The 24,890-nt window shown below is 44.1% G+C and overlaps 2 protein-coding genes across 11 annotated transcripts in view; both read left to right on the top strand.

The window, feature by feature from the left end:
* Positions 1-163: 163 nt before the first annotated feature.
* casp9 (caspase 9, apoptosis-related cysteine peptidase) lies at positions 164-5,315 on the top strand. The gene is made up of 10 exons (XM_056591187.1): positions 164-541; positions 683-893; positions 980-1,063; positions 1,145-1,206; positions 1,303-1,479; positions 1,582-1,671; positions 1,967-2,114; positions 2,391-2,579; positions 2,918-3,027; positions 3,273-5,315. Exons 1-10 carry the CDS (start codon positions 410-412, stop codon positions 3,393-3,395), a joined length of 1,326 nt encoding a protein of 441 aa, XP_056447162.1. The 5' UTR covers positions 164-409; the 3' UTR covers positions 3,396-5,315.
* Positions 5,316-5,669: 354 nt separating this feature from the next.
* The window catches only part of hspg2 (heparan sulfate proteoglycan 2), a 99,953-nt gene continuing 80,732 nt past the window's right edge, over positions 5,670-24,890 (top strand). For 6 of the 10 annotated variants that reach the window (XM_056591094.1, XM_056591108.1, XM_056591127.1 and 3 more), the window contains exon 1: positions 5,670-6,076. In XM_056591094.1, the coding sequence (XP_056447069.1) occupies positions 6,008-6,076 (69 nt within the window). In that variant the 5' untranslated portion in view covers positions 5,670-6,007. The remainder of the gene's footprint in view (positions 6,077-24,890) is intronic. The other 4 variants (XM_056591136.1, XM_056591118.1, XM_056591144.1 and 1 more) reach the window with 2 other exon arrangements.

Raw genomic sequence — 24,890 nt, 5'->3', positions numbered from 1 at the left:
ACTAACCGTTCAGTAAAAACAGTAATTGAAATCAGTTGAACATTTTTAACGTTATAGTGCTTGGTATCCATAAAACCCTAGCTCGCCCACTTACTTATAAATGTTCACAGGCTACTTTGCCTCTCCAATATGGCGGGGGAGAGGCATGTGTGTACAGTGGAATTCACTTCGGCAAGTGTATCCAACACACCCCTTGTTTTTTCTATTGACTCCAACAGCTAACCAATCAAAAGAGGGAGTGATGTAAACAAGGAAATGTCTCCTGCAACCGTGCGAATACAAAACAACGATTCGAATCGAAAGAAGGATTGCCATACAAGATATTCTCTGTCGATGGATGTACGCTAGTTCTTGCGTTTTATTTTGTATGACTACAAACTTTATTTTACAATTGGTTTAGAACTCCAGAATGGATCCAAAACACAGGAGTGTTCTTCAGCGCAACAGGGTCACTCTTGTTGTGGATCTGAAACCATCAGAGCTCTACGATGGACTTCTGGAAAAGGGAATTTTCACCCAAGACATGATTGATGAGATTAAGGTAGATTTCCAACATTTTCATCAAGATATGACAGTACGTCGTGCTCTTGGTCATCAATATGGCACCGGTGTAGTAAAGGGACCAGGTTTCTGGTTCTGATCAGTCTATATATGTAGTGAACTTAAATCTGTCTCCCTCCAGAACTCCGGAACCCGGCGGGACCAGGCCAGGCAGCTACTCTGTGATCTAGAGAAACGTGGTTCCCAGGCTTTCTCATGTTTCATCCAGTGCCTCCGTGATGCAGGGCAGCTCCCCTTGGCAGAGCTCCTGCTGGGTGGAGAAGCCCCAGTTCAGCCTCTGGTCCCGACGGCCCTGGAAGACATCCGCCCTGTTCTCCAACCTCTACCTGTCTGTATGTATTTCTTTCTTTGGACACCAGCGATAATAGATAACAACAACCTTGAATGTTCACTTTATTGTGTTTTGTTTTTCCAATAGCATCGCCTATGAATGTTGATAGGCCTCGAAAAGACATTGCTCCGATCTATCCAATCCAGAGACCTAGCGACTCTCCAAGCCCATGTAAGAATCATATTTATAGAACAGAATAAGATTGTCGTCTTTGGTTTTTGGTTAAAAAAAGTTTTATTTTATTTTTCCCAGCGCCAGAAAGCGAATACAGAATACCACGGCCACCAAGGAGAACAAGGAAAGATAGTATTCAGGTAAATGTTGTTTACACCACATTAGACACGTTTACAAGTTGACGATAATATTTATCTCATTAATGACTTTATGCTCTCTCTATGTGCTCTCCTCAGACCTATAAAATGGATGCCAGCCCATGTGGACACTGCCTGATCATAAACAACGTGAAGTTTGAACCCAACGCCGATCTGAGCGATCGCAAAGGCTCAAACGTAGATTGTGACAAACTAGAAAAAAGATTCAAGTCACTGAACTTCATAGTTAGAGTGAAGACAAACCTGAGATACAAAGTGAGCCTTGCCGTCACAGCACACTTCTCGTTTCTTACTTTTTTATCTATAATAAACAATTTCTAAATGCACACTAATTGTTTTATGATCTTCATGTTTCAGCAAATAAGACATGAGCTGTGTGTTCTGTCAAAGATAGACCATTCTCAGTTTGACTGCTGTGTGGTCATCATACTGTCTCATGGGACTGAGGTACACAAACACACATTTACACAGTTGCAATACTAATTTTAATCTCCCTTCTCTCGGTTTTTGTTCATGTGTATTGCATAGCAAGGTAGTCTATCCGACCCAAATATGTTATACTTTAGGGGATGTCATTAGGGGATGCTAGGTGACTGCTATGTTGTTCTATACTTTACCTTCCTACCTTAAAATACATGTCCAAAAAGTAAATGGCCTGTCATGCTTTTGTATCGCATCAATCCACTGGGCCTTGACTGCTGGATCTCTATAAACCTGGAAGTTATTGTTTTCCGGTTTGTAGGTGAATCACAACCGCTTCCCTGGTGCCGTACATGGGGTGGACGGACCTGCTGTCCCCGTCCAGTTCATCACCAACTACCTGAATGGACAGCATTGCCCATCCCTACAGGGAAAACCCAAGCTGTTCTTCATCCAGGCCTGCGGTGGAGGTAATGATGCTGAACTCGGTCTTTCAGTCGGTTCGTTGACGTACTCACTGGGTATCTTCAAATAAGGTAATCTTTTTAACGTTTCAATATACTCCTTATGGAGGATATCTGGCCTCAAAATGCGCCCCTCTGCCCATTTTAAAACTCTGGACTATCTGTGAGAATACTACGTCTTCTGGTTGGAGATAATGTGCTCCAGTGCTAAGCGATCCTGAAAGACAATCCTCACGTTTTTATTTATTGCATGATTTATTATTATTATCTCTTCATTAACAGGCGAGAAGGACACAGGTTTCGAAGTGTCTCCTGACGAGGTCGAGCCCTACATGGGCGGAGCGGACGACCAGACGGACGCCATGCCCATGTCATCCAGCAGCGACTCCATAAGCACGTCAGATGAACCCGATGCCAGAGCCACCCTGCCCACGCCCAGCGACATCCTCGTCTCCTACTCCACCTTCCCTGGTGGGTTGTGTGTGTGTGTGTGTGTGTGTGTGTGTGTGTGTGTGTGTGTGTGTGTGTGTGTGTGTGTGTGTGTGTGTGTGTGTGTGTGTGTGTGTGTGTGTGTGTGTGTGTGTGTGGACTTCATTGTGTCTCGATTAAATTGTTTGGGTATTTAAGTGTGTGTATGGAATGGATTTCGTTGTGCAGGATATGCACTGTTTATCATTTTATTTGTGTTAACCTATGTTTTTGTCAACAGAGATTTAGAGTCATTTGGTTTGGCTTGAGATATAGTGTGATATAAAACAATATATTTCATTGAGTGTGGGGCTGTTTTGGATTAATATCTCCTTGCATAGGCTTTGTGTCCTGGAGAGACCCTCTCTCAGGCTCCTGGTACGTAGAGATACTGGATAACATTCTGGAGGAAAACGCTGACGCAAATGACCTAGTCACCATGTTGATGATGGTGAGCTTTGATACAGTTTTATTAATGTGTTATCGTCTTACATTATACATGTCTCTCGATGGACCAAGCACAATTTCATGTATCATTATTTCAATTTCAAATGAGTGTGGGTGTTGTTTCCGTGTCCACTTCCTTTTCAGCATTTTAACAGTGTTTAAGCATTGGAGAAGTGCTGCATTGGTAAGATTTAATTGCTGCTTCGTTTTGACATTTCCTGAAGAACTATGTTGTTGGTGTTGTTTTAGGTTAACAACGAGGTATCTCAGAACTCGGCCAAGGGCCTCTATAAGCAGATGCCTGGCTCCTTTAACTTCCTACGGAAACTTCTCTACTTTCAAACCCAATCCCAGGGACAAACTCCTGCCTGACATTATTGCCACCACTGATGTCATTTGGTATCACCACTCTTTTTGTGATTTTATTCTCTCTTTTTTTTTACATCTTTATGGCTGTTGTCAACTGTCACATTTTCTTATTGCTAATCAATAAGAGCCCCGTTTTAAAAAGAAGGTTATGAATGATTTTATAAATGTTTTTTTACAGTTACCTTTTCAATTAATTATGTGAAGCCAGTGAATTCATCTGAGACTGTAACTATGATTTAGAGTTGTATTCATAAAATATATTTACTTGCCTTAAACTTCGTTATATTCATATATATTAATTTTAAGCCTGCACTATTATTGAAAAAAATGTGAATGCATGACTTCTTTTAAAATGTTCTCCACAAACCTAATGAATTTGGAGGGGAATAAATTCTGGGTTGATCGAGCCATATCGAGTTATAAATCAATACATCATAATAAAAGTGATGGCTGCAGTGATACATTTACATGCAGCTGCAGTCTTTATGAAAAGTATGAGAACTGGCCTTATACACGTATTATGTATTATTTTACTTGCTTAGTGGCACAAAAAAGCTGAAATGACAATCCATTGCAAAGATACATTTGATGTTGTCTTTATTTCTATAAACTGACTAACTGTCACCTCACTAACGGTCTCTGATACTGTAAGACATAGTCATCTAGGACTATGACTTCAAGGTTGTTGACACCAAAGTATGAAGCAAATTGTTGTGGTGGAACATTTGCTTCTCGTGAGGTTCCCCCAGCTGCATGCTCCCGATCCAGCTGGCAACACAGACCACTTTCTGTACGGTAGTATTATTCTCTTTCTAAAGTATACTCTTCTGTAGTATTTTGAACTCACCCAAGGTGAGTCAAAAAACGACAGAGTATACTACAGAAAGAGCAGAAAATGTTGGGATCTTTAAATGTTTTTGTCCTTCGAGCCACATCTAAATGTTTATATTACTGCAAATAAAAAATGGTCAGGCATATTTTGTCCCGTATTTTACGTCATCTTGTTGAAAGCTTACTTTGCATCTATCATCTATCTCACACCTAACAAATTGAAATGATATAGGGTCCTCATTTTCAAATGGGTTCAGAAAACCTAGTGTAACCTTTGGATTGCATGGCACACTTTGGCAGCACATACTAACTTTCCCCTGCCTGTTTATTGCTGTAAGATGGGAAGAAATTAGCTTTGTGTATCTGCTCTGAGCCAACACAAATTCAGTTGACCATATAGGGTGTTGTCAATATGGATGTAATAGATGTTCAACAGGCCCAGTTTTAAATCAGATAAACTAACATTCAACATCGTATTTCAAGAATTGCTTTCAGGACCTCCTTGAGGCTGTGAATTGCAAGCAGATTTGATAATCTATTTTCCAAGTATTTGTGTTTATTTTTTGCAAGCAGGGGGTAGGGAGGAGTCCCATAAACACACCATTCTGGTCCGTGATTCATCCATTTTGCTCTCACTGTCTAAAATCAGCAAGCCACAGGCAGAACCCCCTTGGAATAGGTCAGTAGTATTCAGCAAAAAAACTCACAAACCCTATATTTTTGTGATTTGAATTGCAATGTTTGGAATTCGTCGCTCTTCAACTTTGTATCCTCAAACATGTCTTGACTCTTTAAGTTCTTAATTAGAATTTTTTTTTAGGGAACATGTGTCTTTGTATTTTAAGTGCGTTGTGTTGTTGAAAGATCCTAATAAAAATGTATAGATTAAAATGTAAAAATCAGTGCTTCAAAACATAATAGGAATCATTTATTTTCTCATATTTTTAAATAGAGTAAGCATACAGGTGTTTTGATGCGCGAATTTCCACTAGATGGCGCCACACTTTTGGTATAAAAGTTTTAATTATTTTAACTCTGGTCTAAAGATACCCTGAATTTTCCACCCATGTGTTCTCATGTCTTGATCTTCTGAGCTTCTAAAACAATGGGTTTGGTTTGTTGTGTTGAATTCCATAGGGAATTAGAAAGCATTTTTTGGAATGCATGTCTTTGAGGCAGTTACCAGATCAGGCATGTTTAAGGCTGCAGGGCTGACAAATATCAAGAAAACTTCCCCGCGGCCACCTGAGTACACTATTCTCGTGTTTATATATATAGTCTATAAAAAAATGTGTAACTACGATATGTTAATTTCGTCCAATCTGACAAATGTCTTATCCGTCTCAAATCGGCCTGCAAATTTCTGTTAATGCATGGGCAGGGTCTAGGCTGTGTCTCTCCTCTTTGGGATTAGCTGTCTTTCAGCACTCCCTGAATTCCATTCCGCCTTTTACTCGGGGCAGTAGTCCTGTGCCCCAGCCGGAGTCGGACTTCCCATTGACTTGCGCGTGCTTTGCCCAGTCAAACTTTCGGACTGCCAAAGAAAGTGAAGCCATTGAGCCGATAAACGCACTAGATACACGGCACTTTGCAAATATTTTCATTCCAACAAATTGCTAAGGGATCGCTACCTGTTGATGAAGTCCCACCGGGCGTGGGAGCTAGAGAAGCCATTTCAACTTCATAGTAAGAAGTGAATAGGTACAGAAACACACTTCCCAAGTGGCAAGAAGAGAAGGACCTTGATTTTCTTTTCCCAGCAGTGCAGCCTGGGTTGGTGGAAAATGGGCACTCGGATCTGCTGGATCCATGGACTTACGTTCACTTTGATACTTGCTTATCAACTACTCACTGTAAGTACACTTTCATTTGGGAAAGTTTTACAAACTTTTTATGAACTTGATGAATTAATTTTGCATGCGTTCACATTATTCTTGAGTTTACAAAGGGTAACTTAGTTGCAAGTTGCAACTGCAAATCACTATCACACTGACGTTATTCCTATTATAGGCAAAACTCTGAGGCTACTAAACGTTTTAAATTGTGTGGTTCGGTCCGGCACATTGACTATGGAATCAATTCAAAACCACACGCGTTTCGGGCTTTACTATACAGTCGCTTGTTAGTCAAAGTAATTTGACTAAAACATCGGCTTGACTGAGGCTGCTCTGTCCATAGAGACAGCTATTCATAGGAAGCTATCCCAAGGGTCTTCGAGACCCTCACTTTTTTCAGTGTAAAAATAGATAGATAGCCTGTTAATAAAAAGCAGTGTATTGCTACACCTTGCATCGCTTGGACATTCAGTGGTTAGGACATGATACATTTGTTTTATAATGTTTTCCTAACTCAAGCATGTATTTGCCAAACATGCAGGCTGACTTCTGTTTAATCACGCCACATGTCTAGAGACGATCAAATAGCAGTTAAATTGCAAGTTGCCTAGTTCAATTTTTCACTTGATGCAAAGATCTGTCTATGTTATACCATGTAGGCTAATGTTTAGGAAATATGCGCCATACGGTGTAGGCTACATACACCTCTGTATGTGTTCCATAAATCTTAAAGAAGAGAGCCATTCGTTTGGTGCTGAGAAAAGGTTATCCTCCTCCTTCTTCTGCGATCATGGCTGGACTCTCACCCCTCAACCGTCACCTCCCCAACACCTAAAAAGCTGGGCCATATAGTCCCATTTCATTTCAGGTGCAAAGCAAACCCATTTAAACGTTGCCAGGAAATGTATTTTCCCCCCTGAACTTATTTGATGTCTCGAATGTTTGATACAGATTTGGTCTGAGGACTTTCTGAAAAATCAATGTTCTTTGCCTTTAAGTTTTGTGCAATTCCAAGGAGCAAACAGTGTTTGACTAATAGATAATGTTTTGAGGGTTGGTGAACCTAACATATGGTTTCAATAAGGTGGAACCTCAAAGTCCTATGTTGTTGCACCCAACAACTTTAGATTTAGATCATCATAACAGCCCTATAGTGCATGCATAAATTATCTAGTATATTAGAAGATGACCACCCCACCCACTTCTACCACTGCCTGAATGAAAGTAAAACTGAAAACTAATTGAATAAGCTCATCTTCGAGAATCTGCTTAATGCATTTATGACAAGTGATGACAGACTTTTTAATCAAACTTGCTTAAAAGTGTCACTATGGCTTTGACAGTTACTTATATTCAATAATGTACCTATCTCTATTGTAAATGAAAGACTCAATGCACTGTTCCTTTTAACAGTGTTACTTTAATGACAATAGTGCTTGACTTAAACCCACCATCTTACACAGTATTTAGCTCGTTCAAGGATGAAATTGTACAACAGTGATGCTTTGTGTGAGTCACCCTTCATAGCATGAACACAGTGTAACCAACCTCTTTCAACTCTATGACATCAGAACCAGCAGCAGCAGCAGCAGCAGCACTGTTGACACTTTGGGCCCTGCGATCTCCCAGTTTAGACTGCTGCAAGACTGTCCCCTGACTTCCCTAACGGGGGGGAATGGTGTTGGGGAAAGGGCAGCAGCCTAGATTCTTGATGACTACAGTACAGCTACAGGCGTCCGCTTTCAATAAAGTCCTTTATTTTATTTTCCATTTTTGGCTGGTGTAACCATTGTATTCCCTGTAGGGGTATTATGGTGCCTAACAGCAGTTTAATTTGGCGATTTAGGCCGACAGGGTTTGAAGTGAGAAGAGAGTGGGGGGGGGGGAGGGGGTGGTGCTGTGCCATCTGAGACCGGCTACCTGAGCGCTATAAAACTCTATTCAGAGTCAATGAGGACCCCGAGGGGTAGTGGAGCACAGTAGTGCAAACACCGGCCTCATTCCACAGTTTGAACAGTGGGGAAGTTCTGCCCAATAGACTCCTACCCCAGGATACACCCCCCCCCTTCCTCCTCCCCTCCATCCTCCCCCCTGTTTCCTTACCCGTCCAGATAATTGGTCAAAGAGTCAGCTTAGCAAACAGGGCTTTGTTGAGTCATAGCCCCAGGAGAGAGAGGCCGTCCTGCCGGCACGGGGGACAATGTGTGTGTACCCGGCCTGAAGAGGGGCTCCTCCAAGCTCACGGGCACATAGGGAGCGCATGCCCTGAGGCGAGTGGGGAGGACCTAGGAGGGTCTGCGTGGAGGCTGGAGAGCTGAGACCTCCCGGTGCCTGACTGCTGCTGCTGTCCCCCCCCCCCCCCCCTGTTTGGGAGGGGGGGAGGGGTTTAAGGGAAGGGGCTCCGCGAGTCCGCGTGATGTATGGAAGATTAGCTCCTTAAAACACTTCCGGCCTACACCATGTCGGAATGAATGATGCATCTTTCGGTTCAGCCTTGCACTTCTTCTCTTGCACATACACAATAACGGTGGATGTCCCTCATAAGGCGTGATTTACAGTTGAGTCAACGCATAGAATTTGCCCTTGTGGTTTCATAGCAATCCTCCAGGAATTGGAACAGATTTGCGCTCAGTAGCCTTGGACACGCATGTGAACATTTGCCGAACCGACTTAAGGTGCAGATTTTGGGGGATTTGGCAAAACATCTCACCCTCAAAGCAGCGTCATTATAAAGCATCCATTTCATTCAGCTTCGGCACACGTTGCGTTTGCGCCAGACAAAAGGAGGAGGCTGTTGAGCACAGCTGGTACAGCAGCAGAACTCTGCGTGTGCCGACATGAGTCAACGTTCTCCCAGTGCTGCATGCCACAACCTACAGGCCTGCTTGCATCCCTTCCATCGCTTGCCACACACGTACACCTCAACACACTCAATGCACACGCTGCCCTCCCTTTTTTCCCGGCATACACCCCCTTTTCAGGGATATGTTTGAGGAAATTCAATAGTCCCAAATATGTGGATTCATGAAATAGATCAGCACTGATTATGTGCACAGGAAAGCCACTGAAACATTGGTTGTAATAACTACTAGCCCATCCCATACGGTTTTGCGTTGAAAATCTCTCCCCCCCCCCCCCCCCCCCCATGGGAAATGTGCCGGAAAGTGATGAACAGTCACTTAGGTTATTAAGAGGTTCTCTAATGGTAACATTAATGTTTATAACTGCCCCTTGGCTAGTCTTGTCATGTCAAGTAAACTATATTGCTCTCCATTCCTTTTTTATGGAGCTATAGGTATAGGTGTTGGCCAAGTGAGGTCATTGTAAGGTTACAAGATGACTTCAGGAAAGACCTCAATTGCTTAGATAATTATGTTCTAAATGACAGGGGCATTGCAAGCAAATAAGCATCCACATCCTCATCTGTCCAGCATGTCAATCTAGCATTTCTTTCTTCTTTGGCATGGTCCATGCCTGCACTCAATAGAGATTTACTCCAACGCTTTCCCTCTGAGGCTGATAATAAATACATTTAAAAACATCAATAATAACTGACGAGGGTTTCTCTTCATCTGTATGTTACTGAATGTCATATTGTCCATTTACTGAGGAGCAATGTAAGTCACTCGGGTATGCTTTTTCTTGCCTTAGAAGACAAATGTATTTTCTTTGCATTGGCCTTCTTTGCACACACAGTACTTAGATTCTCAAAAGGGCGGTGTTCGTAACAAGTCTCTTTTGTAATGTTTTGCAAAATGAATACATTTTCTGCTCTTTCATTTAGTTCCTAAAGCCACAGTTCTGCTCTTTCCGTATCCCACTATATTCAGTTTATTCTTTCAATTCTTCCCATCTAATTAGGGACTGGCCAACAAGAAGTAAGCTCTGGTATGAAAAATGGAATATCTTATGATGTATGCTTCATTTTGTTTTGGACCTCCATACTTTAGGAAATGTAACAATGAAGAGATGGGTGTAGAAACACAGGGAGTACAATTGTCTTGAGTATGTAAGATGTCCATACTTTGTTGAACAAAAGTTCTTTGAGTGAACTTTTACCTAACAACAGCAACCTCCCAGTTACCTCCCAGAACACAGATGAAAGTACACCGCCTTTGCTTTCTTTTCTTTTTCTTCTTTTAGCTTCCTTTTAATGTAAGACAGGTTTCTACATGCCAAATGGTGAAGCTTTCCGTGCCAGTACTTTTGTTTTCTTTTATCACTTTTAAGAAGTTGCAAATTGTCTTTCTTTTCAAAGTCGCAAGATAAAATAAAATAAGATCTCTTAACTTCCTAAATATTTGATTATTAAGGGATGGGATGTAGCAACATTTTGGGTGGCATGAAAACTAAAGCAAAAAATGTCTCCTCTTTAATATTGACCAGTATTATTGCACCAGTAATATTGTTGAATGCTACACAATGTGACTGCATACCCAATGTTGTCCTTCTTACCTTGTTAACTCAATCAGGCACGTCGCTGCTAACGGCAACAAGACAACATTTTGGAACTGTTATTACTGTGTAATTTGCCCGAAAAGGTATCTTTAGCTAATGGATAAATACGTCACGATAAGGTTAATGATATATTAGCTATTAGGACATCCTTCTTGCGGAAGCACTCATTTTTCGGTGGACTTCTCCACTTCTTCACATCCTGGCTGCAGGCATTCAGATAGGTATGAGAGGATTAAATCCTCGCAGGAGCAGAGCCATCATGGTCTGGTCTGTGTTAGCACGTCAGCAACGCGCCCCTGAAAACATACCCCTTTTGCATGTGCACAGCCACTCGGCAAAGCAAGTCATGGGCACACACACACACACGCACACACACACACACACACACACACACGAACACACACACACACACACACACACACACACACACACACACACACACACACACACACACACACGCACATACTATCACATGCACGTGCGCACACACATACACACCAAAAGTGCGCAGACACACATGCAAACACACACACAGACGCAATTGTGCAAAAACAAACACACTCACACACAAACTAGCATGTGCGCAAACACAAACACACACACACACACACACACACACACACACACACACACACACACACACACACACACACACACACACACACACACACACACACACACACACACACACACACACAAACAAATATATGTATACTCACAGACACACACATGCAATGAATTGGGAAAGTCTCTCTATCTCTCTCTGTCTCTTTCACACACTTACCCTCACCCCCCTTCCTCCTTCCTCTTTCTCCCCTTTCTCCACTTTAACTGCCGGTGAAAGGCTTCCACATTTAACCTGAACAGCACCCAGCTCTTTTTACGACACCCCTGACCTTCTCCAGCCGCTCCACCACTGACTCAGCAGTTCCTGCAGGCAAAATAGGAAGGGGAAGTCTGGCCAAGTGATCTCTTTCATTGTGGGCTATATCGAGAGCTAGACGAGATCTTTTCTGAAGACCATTGTTTGAGGCTCCTTTATGGGCATCCGAAGCTTCTGGCTTGGGATGAGTTATCATCCTGTTGGAGAAATGAAGATGGGAATCGACTGTGGGCGAAACAAACGCACTTCCCCTGGAGTGACGTTTTTGTCATGCTTTCCTGAGTGCAATTCGGGACACATCCTGTTCCACGCGTCCAGCGTTATGACCGGCTGTTTTCCGACCCGGGAGTCCCCTCTTTGGTCTCCTGCCATTGAAGACATGTTATCTCATAAATACATCTGTACAAACTTGAGTTTGTCCAATTCTTCTTCCTTTGATTTTTAGTCAACAACCTTCCCGCCCCCCCCTCATGTCCACCTTCTGTAATCCCCTTAAGAGTAAACATGCAGGGGCAAACGTTTTCAGTTCTATTTGCGTCAGCTTCTTCAGATTGCCTGCCTTGCTCTAAGTAGCACAGTAGCTTTCCTGTTAGTTTTTCTCTATTATACAGTTGTGAATGGCATGTTTGAACAAGGGATTAAGAAATTTCCTTTGGACCTTATGGAGCTCAGTTATATTGAGTCATGAGCCAGTCATTGCATTTATTTTCCTGCTCAGTTGGACTGTGATATTGCTGTTTCCATCACAGTAGGCCTGCCAGAGCTGTAAAGGTCTGGTTGTTTTGGTGTGTGTTTTCCATTCAACCCTGCTGGGTTTTATTTCCCAAGCTGGTCACGGAAACACATAAAAAAAGGGTCCAACTTAGAATCCCGCCCTTGTTATCAGATTTGATCTGATCATCTGATAACTGTATGTTGTTGCAGCTATGGGACAAAGGGAGAGGCAAAGACAAATTGAGGTTAACGAGAGAATGTAATCTAAGGGAATTCATATGCTGATATTTACATGCATATGGAAACCAAACTAATGCAACCATGCCTTTATCGTTGGCATTGGCAACTGTTATTCGAACTGAACTGTTATTCAAAATATCCATGTTATGATGTGTGACTATCGGCTCAACAGGCTACCTCACTTTGCCTTAAACGATGAATATGTTATCCTAAAAATTCATGCTTTATATTTTCCTATTAATTTTGTAATGAATACAGAAAAAATAACTGATTCAGGGGGGTTTATTTTCTCATGTTTGAGGAAGAAAAACCCTCTTTAGATCTTATTTATCAGGCAAGCTTAGACAAGGTCAGACAACCAGTGCTTCCAGAGGGGCTAATTAAACGGTTCTTCCTCTGAACTGAACTAAGCCTGTGTGATTTATGGGGCCCCTAAGGCCCCCGGAGGAGGCCCTTTGGGCCGTGCTGGGTTGAAGAGGCCCCAGCGAGAGGGTGCTCTCGCTGGGGCTCCGTTGTGACCCTGTCACGGGTGCACGGGGCGGGGGCAGGGAGGGCGGCCCGGCGCGAGGGAGGCGGCACAATGGTGGCAGACCCCCGGACCTCGGATTCCTTGGCACCGGCGCATGCCCTGCCCGCCCCGGAGCCCATGTCTCCCTGCACCCTGCTGCCACGCCCCAGGGCTCCGCGGTGCAGAAGCAATGGAAAAGAACGGCAGACTTAGTGGGGAGATAATAGAAGAATGAGCTCGGCGCTGTTTGTTCTGATTCTAGATAGAGGGAGCAGACACAACACCGCCGCATTTCTAGAGGGCTCCCAGACAGTAGTTTTCATAGGGTAAGCACGGGGGCCTGGAGGCTGTGTGTTTGAGGTCTGTGTGCATACTGGCAAAGTATCACTCGCCTCGCCCACAAGACGGCAGCAAATGAAACACACACACACACACACACACACGCGCGCGCGCGCACAACCCTGCTCAACTCTAAACACAAATAATGGGTTCGACACAAATAAACACCAATAAATGCCAGCCTAAAATGGATGGGGCCCGGTGAATTACTTGCTTATTTATTAACAAGATACAGCATACAACAACAATGTCTTTAAAACTTCCACCACATCATAGATTATTTTTTTATACTGAACCAATTAGGCAAAGTTGTAAACATAATGTTACTTAATATTCTGAAAGACACTTTTGGGGTGTGAGTAAGCCGTTTTTGATTCTTAATAATGCCAACACTATGACGTATCTCTGTTTGTAAAAAAAAGTCTATTGGTTATAACAGTGATTTTGTATAGCCTACCAATTGGCTCTTGTATTTTTTTTATACTGATTTTGCGATCAGAGATTCGGGATTCGAGTGTCAGGATTGTGTGTATTTTAGCTATTGCGACTGATGTCTTGGGCTGGATATATTATCTGACAGTAAACACCTAGTCCTGGAGGAAAAGTCAGCGAAGCTCCTCCCATCTAACAAACCCCTTCCTCGCTTCAAGCTTATAATAGTTCAGAAATTGTTACACAATATGAGAGTGCACTCTGTTGGAAATAACTGTAACACTAAGCCAGCATGACTCAAATGAGGCTCTTTCTGCTTTCTTTTCTCATTTTAAGAGGTCATCAGGACTGGTCTGTGTTGGCTTGCTTATTAGCAGTGGGAATTAATAAAAACACTCCTGAGCTCTTTGTTTTCACACGGACACCAAAAGCCTACATTCTGTAATTATCTCTTATTATCATAGGAAATGATCCCCTTCACATCTGCTTCCAATGGGCGGGTTAGCTGCCTTTCTGTCTTTGTATTGTGATATGAACCCCTGGCAAACAGATGTTGCTGTAGGTGTCTGAGCACACCTTCAAATTAGGGCCTGTCTGTGAATTATGAGGACAGGTGAATTTCATCTTTCAGCTGTCGGGGTTGGGGTGGGTCTGGGACTGTGTTTATGGTGAGTGGATCAGAGCAAAGGCACCCTCAGGTGTGTTGTGCTGTTGGAACTGAGCCAGAAACTCCAAAGGGTAAGACTGTAAAATTCGGTCGTACATTGTTATTAACATGGGCTACTTTCGCATTGCATCGCGCATTACTTTACTTAAGTACTCAGCTAAAGGTTTGTAGAAAGCGCACATAGCAGTCTGTGGATGCATCCCATGGGTCATTTATGTTCAGTAGGATCCTCTAATAGACATTTGCAAGGTACCTTGGACATCTGTTACTCTTCTCTCCATGTGCACAAGCACTGCGAGGATGGCTGGTATTCTAAATATAACAATGTCGCATAAGATTTCTTCGATGATTGTAACATCATCAGCCATCAACAGCCAACAGCCATTAGGCTTCTTTGAGGTGTTGGCTCGTAATTTGAACCTGCACAAGTTTTACTGCACAGTCTTATCTGCTCCTCCTGGCTACCCTAATTACAATGAGGACATCATTAGGTCAAAACCTCTTAGGTAACAGAGCCTGTAAGGTTATGGAACAGAAGATGAAAGGTACAGAACCTGTAAGGTTACAGAGCATATAAAGTACAGAAAGGTACTGTAAAGGCCCATTTAAGATGCTGGAGTCTTTTGGGGTCATTGGATGACTTGCAATGACTAGTTAATCCTACATTGTTCCGGTTCTTGTTACCAGATGCAGTGTAGTTAGTGTAGTAAGTTCAGACACAGCCCAATGTTAGCCTATTTAGTGTTTCACTTCTCTCCCTTTCTTTCTTCAGTTAGGTCTTGAAGGTCATAGTTACCAAGTAATCATTGAAAACACATCTCCCTCTACTTACATCACATAAACAGTATGGCTATTATCTTGATGTGTTTTGCGGCTTAGTAATTCCGTGATTGCCATTCATTTATAGCCTAGTAGTAATCCATAAGACTGTGTGGTTTATTTAGGAAAGGCCCCAGGAAGGAAGGAAAGAAGGAAGGAAGGAAGGAAGGAAGGAAGGAAGGAAGGAAGGAAGGAAGGAAGGAAGGAAGGAAGGAAGGAAGGAAGGAAGGAAGGAAGGAAGGAAGGAAGGAAGGAAGGAAGGAAGGAAGGAAGGAAGGAAGGAAGGAAGGAAGGAAGGAAGGAAGGAAGGAAGGAAGGAAGGAAGGAAGGAAGGAAAGAAGGTTAAAAGAGGAAAATGTTTAATATAGCTCAGAGATTTTATCTTTCCTTCAAAGCAACCGTTCCAATGGGCGTTCCCCGTTTGTAGGGGAATTCCTTCCTCCTTCTCCATGTGGGACAATCGTTAATTGGATAAGATCATATATGTTACCATCCAAACCTGCTTAATGCCATGATCCTCCTGACTAGTATAGAGTTATGAGATATATTTCGACTACCATTCAAAAGAGTTTGTGTGCTGCTGTGTTTGGCCAGGTGCTGCTGCTTGTTTCAGACAGCCATGTAATTATATGATAAAGCCTGACACATGACATCACTGGCCCCGTGAACGTGATCTCCCTCCCATTCTGCCATGTAGACTAATCACACATCCCTGCAGGGAATGAGTCTAGACGGAAATCATTTCTGGTGGGTAAAACCATTGATGTGGTATATGAAGTCAGATTACAAGGTGATAAGGGTGTTATATTGAACCCAAATTAAACAATGATTCAATCTGACAAACTTCTCAAGAGTATGTAATCTAACCAGCAGTTATGATGCAGAGCAGTCCGGCCCCCTTGTGGACCTTGGATTTGGAAAGTGCCTGGGCTACTGTTTATCTCGTATCCAACAGCTTTTCTTCAGGCCCTTGTTCATGAGCCTATCTTCATCCACCACTCTTTGGCTTTGCTTATACAAAGTCTGCCCAGGATTTTGCTCCTTGTTTCTCAAGTTTAAAGTTGCATGTTATCACCTGGCATGTGCAAGTATGCCAAAAATCGCGAAAGAGGATTACACTACCTTTAGCCAAAAATAAAATTCTTAGGCAAAGAGTGTCTCTTCCATCACTACTAGTTAAACCCAGGAGGCCACTTTATAGTCATAGATAGGATGACGTGGTGAAACACAATGCCTATGATCTGGAGGCCATGGACCCTGATACATTACGCAGAATTTTTTATAAACCCTTCGGAAGATATTTTACACCTGCCGAAGTCACACAACTCTAGTTTTCCCTAAGGTCATTCCCTTCTTGAGGAGATAATCTTGTTTATCTCCTTGATTCTTTGTCAGTGGTTGACAGTAAGACACAAAAAGGTGCAAGAGAAATGAGAGAATGAAGAATGTGAGAGCCCTGATCTTTTCTTCCATGTTGATCCCAAAATAACAGCCTTTGGCATTGTTCAAATTTCAAATTTCCTGCTAAAACCAACATCAGTCAATGATTGCTGGCTTTTTTCTTGCTAAACCCTCTCACTAAACTTTGAGGTAATTCCCTATTTTGTCAAAAATGTCACTGAATGCTAGTGGGTGGAATCTGTGCCTAACATGTATTCCTACTTTTGATCCTCAAAACTTTAAATTGTAGAAGCCAAAATGACATTCCCCTGTGGTAGTAAAGTGGGACGATAGCACGGTTGAAAATAATTGCATCTGCATGCGTTGCATAAATCCTTCTGCTTGGATCACATCTGCAGAGACACTGAGGCGCACAGTGCTCACATGTTTAAGAGCCGGCCTCAAGGCGCTGCAGTTTGTAGTGCACATGTGGGTGTGCGAGTATGTCGAGCAGTGGTTGGCTGTTTCTGCCCGCTTTTCCCCCTCTGAAGCATGGCTTTTCCCCAGTGTATATTTATTTTATTGCTGTCCAGGGCTGACAACCAAACTGGGAGGTGTGAGCACAGCAGCAGGCCTCCACATTGAAGGCGACTGTAGTGAGAGACTCCTTGGCGACGGATCTGAGAGCACTCCCTAAGTATCACTTGTTGTTTTATGTGCGCAAGAGTTAGCAATCCGAGTTGGTTTTGAAAGAATGTTGTCATTCAGATTTAAACTTCTAGGCCACGTGGTCAACTGGATCCTGCGCACACAAGATAAACAATGTGTAGTCAACCAAAGTCTCAAGAACATGCAATTCCCCTCGCAAGCTTAATAGGAATCTGGAATTGATTCAATCTGTGCGTCAGATAGGTGCCAAATTAGAAGCAGGAGTAAACACATGCCTTCTCTCCTATGCGGCCTGGATACGCCACAGAGAGCTGCTTTTGCTCTTCCTCAGTGTTGACTCATTCTGTGCCCCCCCCCCCACCCCCGGCTCTGCCCTCCACCAAGACCCCCTCTGGAAGCAGGGCCTCTGAAGAAGAGTGTAATATCACCTGCAGGTATTTTTATCTTCCCCGGAAACCCACCTTCATTATGCTCGTAACTTCCCCGTCATTCATGAAGAGCAATAAATCGGCCTAGCATTTCCTGTCACAGAGTCTCCATACTGTGACAATACTTGAGCTGGTTGTCAGTATTGTAATCATTCCCTGCAGGCTGTTTTGGATGTGAAGAGTACATGACCCTCCATGGCCGAGGAGAGAACTTAATCCGCAGAATTCCTTAGAAAATGAAAGCTGCACAAAAACACTTGTGTGTGGCTCTCACTAACTTGTGCAAACACACAAGTTAGTGAGAGCCACGTTTGGTTAAACTGAATGTAAGCCTTTCTAACTCGCAGCAGCCATATGCACATGAGCTTTCTTAGTATAGCTCGATATGTCAGAATTCTGCTTTAAAACAAATGAACAAAGAAAGTTATGGGTTTTGAGTACAGCAAATTTAAAACCTCTTGCCATCAGTTAATAATTCTTCTGTTGACAACTTAAGATTCTGTCCCGAACCCATGTCTATTTCTAAACTGGCTAGACCTGTTAGCAGACATATTAATCTTAATTGTGGCTACAACCTTTGACAATATGTGTCCTTTCTTCTTGGGCATGGATCCTGATAAAGAGGAAAAGTATCTTCCCTATTCCAGCCAAAGGAAAAGCTGTCAGGTAATTTAAATAATGTGAACAGTTTTCTAATAGTCTCCTATTTTGGACTTAACCTTGAAGATCTGTCTCTGACTTCTCTGTTGATTTTGTGATGAAGCGCGAGATGGTGAAAAGCAAAGCCATTTTACTGCTCTTTCTTCCTTTCACGTTTATAGTGATGTAATGAACAGCTGAGAGCGACTCATTGTCACTTAGTCAACACGATGTAATCCCTTCTAGGCCTTGGCAGGGTCTGAGGGATTACTATTTGAAGCGTTTAACTCAACAATAAAGAAATTTACCAAAAAAAGGGTTTTGAACATGTTCTACCACGCTGAGTAGAACCACATACACAGATCCTGAGAGCGTCCACTTGGCAAAGGTGCTCAGCGGTGATCGTTTCCTTCGTCCGGTCATGTTATGTTGATGAGCGAGTATTCCTTCTTCCTGCCGTGTTATGATGAGCAATTATTCCTTCTTCCTGCCATATTGTGACGATGAGAGAGTATTCCTTCTTCCTTTCATATTTTGTGATAATGAAGCAGTCAAACAAACACTCTTCTGATGTCACAATCAAACTGCTGGGCAGATCAGCATGCTGAAGCGGCTTGGCGGTCCAATAGACCAAGCCGGCCAAATGCAAGTCCATTACTAGATCCCAAACCCAAAAAGCATCACCTTGGAAAGTGGTTTCCCTGGCGCACCCTCTCAAAAGGACCCTGCCTAGGACCAGGACTCCTTGAGGTCCCCGGGTCTCCCTGAAGGCCCTGCTGCGGCTCGTCCAAAGCATTCTCTCCCCCACATACAACATACAGCTCGTCTGCAACTCATTATGGCTTACCCTAGTCACAGACGAGATTCATTACCTCTGTGTGCTCTCCATAAATCACAGGTCGTTACTCATTCTAAGTTGCTACACTGCAGGCCATATTCGGTGATAGGGAAAGTCTTTTTTATCTTCTGCAACCGTTTCGCTTCAAGGTTGACCTGCCCACCGCAGCCGGACAATGAAACACTTGATTATAATAAATGGGAGCGGGGGCGGGGAGTTGACAGATCTAGCTGGTTCTGGTCTACGACCTTGTGAGGGGGCTGTGTGAACGTGGCCTGAGCAACAGGTGGGTCTGAGACGGGTGGTCGGATGGACGTCGAGGCGTCATTAGGCTGATGTTGGCAGCATACTTGGAGGAAGGAATCCGAACTTCTCGACAGAGCCATCCAGCAGCTGTCCTTGACTCCTTTCTCGACTCCCGTCTGCGCATCAACACGATGACATCATGGGAAATACTGCCGCCGGGAACCGTACTAATAGATACTTTTTGTGGATCTGAGTTGTGGAGTCGAGTAGCTGTAAGGGTCAGTGGATGCCATCTTTTTTACAAGGGAAATATTGCATTAAGGTTCATTTGACAACGTCCTTCATACATCAACAAAAAAAACCAAGACCGTATATATCAGCAGACCACGGCCCCCGCGGTGGTTCTCAGCTCTCAGCTGTCTGGAAACCGGAGCTGCAGACCCCTGAGCCTCGTCCAGCACGGGACGGGTCACCCGCCCAGTCCTGCTGACCGGAAACACACGCACACACTCACACACACACACACACACACACACACACACACACCGGTTGCTTAGTACACACCCAAACACACACACGCACCCACAGTTTCTTAGTATACACATGCTAATACACACACACATTCACGCACCCTTGCTTACACGCATTCAAACACAGACACATTTACGTGCACAGTATTTTTAGATCCCAGGAGAATGCTCTGTTTATGTTTAAGGTAAACTGACATTCAACCGCATGGAGAGATAGATACTCTTTGCTGGCTCCTCCCCCCTCCCCCTCCCCATTAGACTGTTTTGTATTTATCAAGGCCAATATCAGTTTGTCCTTTCAGAGAAACATCTCTGTAAATAGACAACTGCTCCTGTGCCTTCAATTTCTAAACATCTCAACACGAAGCCTTCAGTGGGATACTTTTTGTATCTTTTCTAATAAAGGGCTAAAAGTTTTGGCTTTCATTTTGGACACATTTTCACATTAGCACCGGCAGTAGCTTTGAGAGCTGAACATCTATTCCAGTAAAACACAACCCAGAGCCCTATTAAAACAGGGTAGGCCCGGCAACCGTAGGTTGATACGTGTGCGGGTATTTTAAAGGCTTTTAAAAGTGTGTACGCCTGTGTGTGCGTGTGTATGTGTGTATGTGCATGTATGTGTGTGTGTGTGTGTGTGTATTTCTAGGTTACTATATGTGTGTAAACGAGAGGGGGAGGTGTAACCCTTTGTTCACTGATAGTAGGGGCCGTGGTGGGGACGGGATTCGTGGTGGCAGCAACACTAGGGTGGTCCCTGGATGGGGGCACTGCTGGGCCCTTGCTGGGGCCCCTGCTGGGGGTGATAATTGAAGGCGGGAAGGAAGACGTGTGGGGGGCCCATTGGGAAGGTGTTGTTTGGGCCTTCGCACCACGGGTTATTTGAGTCGATTGCGTTTCGACACTGTATAATGCCACACACAGTGGAGGACACATTGAATACAATGCTGTTAACGATGCCTATAAATAAGTGTGTGTGTGTGTGTGTGTGTGTGTGCGTGTGTGTGCGTGTGCGTGTGTGTGCGCGTGTCTGTGCGCGTGTGTGTGCGTGCGTGTGTGTGTGCGTGTGTGTGTGCGTGTGTGTGTGTGTGTGCGTGTGCGTGTGCGCGTGTGTGTGCGTGTGTGTGTGTGTGTGTGTGTGGGAGAGTTTCGATGTCAATCTGGAATGGGCTATTCAATAATAACCTGTTCTCGTCAACAAGTTTGTAGTTCACGAAGCGTCAGGTTAACCACGAGGGAAATAAGTCATAAGGAACATCCCTATTCCCTAATCCAGATATTGGATCCGGGATGTATTCACGGAACATTTTTCCATCCATATAGACAGTTGACTGTCTTGATTTTTTATGGGATTGCGCATTATTGATAGCTTGCAATTCTTGGGTCTCTCTCTTGTTATACGCCTAGGTTGAGTGGAACATATTTTACTTCCACAAATAGTGCTGGCCTTATGCCACAATGTAAAATGTAATGCAGACATTACATTTAAACCAAATCCTTATTTGACCCAGTGGTAAACAGCCTCCTCTCCTTTACCTTGTTTACATAATCCCTCTGGTATCTGCTATCACTGTGGTTGAATTCTCCCCCCCAGCCCCAGATATTACTTTGGTGGGCGTTGGGGCAGGGAGAGAGGGTGTCTGGTTTCCCACCCACAGCCTGATCTTGTTCCCTGTCTGGTCCTCATGTCGCCAGCCTACTGCAACCTTTGGCCTAAAATACCCCACAGTGACCCATGGCGCACCTTCATTACAATGCCCTGCTCAAGGGTTACACTACAGATGGAAACTGAGGGGATGGAATGTCCCTTTGGATTCAAGCAGGGACTTTCCGTTTTTCTATAGCAATTTGGGAAATTATTCCATTGTCTATTTATACAATATGAAACAAATACACAGAAACTGCCGTTAGATTCTTATGTGTATAATTCACTTTTTTGAGAGTGTAAAGACAAGACACACAATTATATTTTTAATCATCATAAAAAATGCAAAACATACCCATGGAGAATCCATACCTCTGTGTATACCAACTGTAAACCGGTAGACATTTAGCTTTTGTCAACGTGTCCAGACACCGTAGAGATAACACGTGAATCACAACCAACTTCAAACCTTAAAGAAGCATGTGTCATTTGTCAGCAGCATGCTAAGTATACACACACACTTAGTGTTTGGAAGGGATTAATCCAACCTTTACGTCTTCCTAGTCCTACTGCCTAGTCACTCTGCAGCAGCCAGAGGCTACCTGGTCCTGCTTTGTGATCTTCCTCTGCCTTAAGTGTAGTTCTGGTTCTGTGGCTTTCTATGTCTCTCTCTCCCTCTCTCTCTCTCTATTCCCAACCCCATGTGTGTGTGTGTGTGTGTGTGTGTGTGTGTGTGTGTGTGTGTGTGTGTGTGTGTGTGTGTGTGTGTGTGTGTGTGTGTGTGTGTGTGTGTGTGTGTGTGTGTGTGTGTGTGCATAAGTGCGTGTGCATATGTGTGTGCATAGCGGTGCGTCTGTGTATGTGTGCATAGGTGTATGTGTGAATAGGGTTGTGTGTGCATAGGTGTATGTGTGGCTGTGTGTGTGTGCCGCAGGGATGAACCGGGCCGGTCCACACAGGTCCAGGGTGTAAGCCCGACGTGTTTCCCTAAACAAGGCGAGCGCTGGTGCACACAGTGAAGAGCCTCTGAAGGCATGCGGTTAGGTTGTGTCTCACCGGAGGTCCCCCTCCGCCCCGCTGGTGCTCAGCACTCTGCACGCTGTGATGTTGTCTTTCAATGCCTTCGCTTTCATACCTCACAGGGCGAACAATGGATTTAAAAATAATAACACATTTACTTAACAGGAGTACTTTTAGGATCTTTGCCGTTTTGAGAGGTTTTGGATCGGGGTTTGTCGTTCAATTACCATTGGTACCTGTGAAATACATCAGTACCTGTGAAACTCTATCTATGATTATTATTATTGCAAAGGAACCAACCCCAACGTGACTGTTTCTGTTAAATAGGAATAAAATGTTAATAAACTATTATTATGATTATAGCATGAAAAAGAACCCAACGTGTCCTGGGGTCCAAGTTTGTGAAACTGTAAAGATAGTAATTTGCTTAACAAGCTCCAAGCTCTTTGCACTAAATCAACGTATCCCCGGTGATGGAGAGCATAAGAATATCATGTGTTATTACAGTTTAGTGATTCGGAAATGTTTCCCTTTGGGGCTGGAGCTGATTTAATAAGGAACAAACTAAAGGACTACGCTGTCTCGTGCTATGCTCGGGTTCCTACCATGCAGTACCTGTGGCTTCTCATGTGCCCAGAGCGAAAAGAAAAGGAAATAGTTTGCATTGCAGAGAAAATTCAGACCCACTGTGGAATGCTTGTGGCAAACTAAAGCCATGGTCAAGTGGGTCTCAGTGCCCTTATGAGGTAGGGAGAGAGGGAGAGAGAGAGAGAGAGAGAGAGAGAGAGAGAGAGAGAGAGAGAGAGAGAGAGAGAGAGAGAGAGAGAGAGAGAGAGAGAGAGAGAGAGAGAGAGAGAGAGAGAGAGAGAGAGAGAGAGAGAGAGAGAGAGGGATAGAGAGAGAGGGAGAGAGGGAGAGAGGGAGAGAGGGAGAACAAGAGAGAGTGAGAGAGAGAGAGAGTGAACGAGAGAGAGAGAGAGAGAGAGAGAGAGAGAGAGAGAGAACGAGAGAGAGAACGAGAGAGAGAACGAGTGAGAGAACGAGTGAGAGAACGAGAGAGAGAGAGAGAACGAGAGAGAGAGAGAGAACGAGAGAGAGAGAGAGAGAGAGAGAGAGAGAGAGAGAGAGAGAGAGAGAGAGAGAGAGAGAGGAAAAACAGCCTGAGGGAATATATTTGACTAGACCCTCCAAACAAGAAGTTTTTCAAGTTTTGGAAATGCGGGGCCGATTTTGCTCCCCAGCAGCCTGACAGACACCGGCTTGAACGCACAAAAGCACACAACAACACACTCTGCGCACAAACGCGCACCACCGTGCCCTCGTCGTCTAGACCAGTCCTTCCCAAAGACTGGGTCGCGACCCAGAGATTTAAATTGGGTAGCCAAATTAATGTAAATAAAAGAATTACAAAATACTTTTTATTTTATTTTTTTACACATTGGCGTTAATTATTTTTTTTTATAGATAAGGCCTATTGTGAATTGGGTCGCAATTGTTTGTAATTAAAAAAAAAAGCGTCCCCAGTAAAAAAAGTTTGGGAAACACTGGTCGAGACTTTCCTTCCACAGCACCGTGGAGCGTGTCGGAGCGCGGGCACGCTCGCGAGTAACGCGTCAGACCCAGGGACCTGTTAAAGAGGGGCAGACCTCTTGAGGTCGCGTCGTGCCGCAAAGGGTGTTTGTGAGCGTCCCTCCTTCCACTCCCGCCTCCCCCTCCCCGTCCAATCAGGGGGGGTTACGGACCCTGTGGAAAATGCCGGGAGAGCCGTGGTGACCATGAAGGGCCTCACTCATCGGGCCCTTTATCCCACAGGGGCCCCCCCACCCCCCCTCAACCAGGCTGAGTTGTAGTGACAGAAGTGGCAGTTTGTCAACCCCCCCCCCCCCCCCCCCCCCCCCACCCAAACTTCCACTTTACTCAAGGGCTTATGACACACAGAGTCCTTCTCTTCTCACTCCACGCTTGGTTTGTCGTACGTCTCGGCCTTTGTCTCCCAGGTCTGAGCCCTTCCTGTCTTATTTTGGGTGTCAAAGAGCCTCAAGGTGTGTCTGTGTGTGTGTGTGTCTGTGTGTGTGTGTGTGTGTGTGTGTGTGTGTGTGTGTGTGTGTGTGTGTGTGTGTGTGTGTGTGTGTGTGTGTGTGTCTGTGTGTGTGTGTGTGTGGTGTGTGTGTGTGTGTGTGTGTGTGTGTGTGTGTGTGTGTGTGTGTGTGTGTGTATGTGTGTGTTGGGCCTGTCCTGTTGTTTACACCATTGGGGATGTAGCACGAGGCGTGACCTGGAAAATAAGCTGACTTCTTCTCGTGTTTCTCTGTCCTCCCTGTCAACACTCAGACCCAGTGCCAGACGTGATGCTCGGGCTCACTGAGAGACATTCCAA

This window comes from Gadus chalcogrammus, chromosome 1 (assembly GCF_026213295.1).
Source record: "Gadus chalcogrammus isolate NIFS_2021 chromosome 1, NIFS_Gcha_1.0, whole genome shotgun sequence".
NCBI lineage: Eukaryota > Metazoa > Chordata > Actinopteri > Gadiformes > Gadidae > Gadus > Gadus chalcogrammus.
This window is presented reverse-complemented; position numbering and strand designations above follow the sequence as displayed.

What these genes read in the sequence shown, in the direction of transcription:
- casp9 (XM_056591187.1), top strand. Translation starts at nt 410, where the DNA reads ATGGATCCAAAACACAGGAGTGTTCTTCAGCGCAACAGGGTCACTCTT. An exon ending in TACTGTCTCATGGGACTGAG is followed by an intron (nt 1,672 to 1,966) that starts GTACACAAACAC and finishes TCCGGTTTGTAG; the next exon opens with GTGAATCACAACCGCTTCCC. An exon ending in TAGTCACCATGTTGATGATG is followed by an intron (nt 3,028 to 3,272) that starts GTGAGCTTTGAT and finishes GTGTTGTTTTAG; the next exon opens with GTTAACAACGAGGTATCTCA.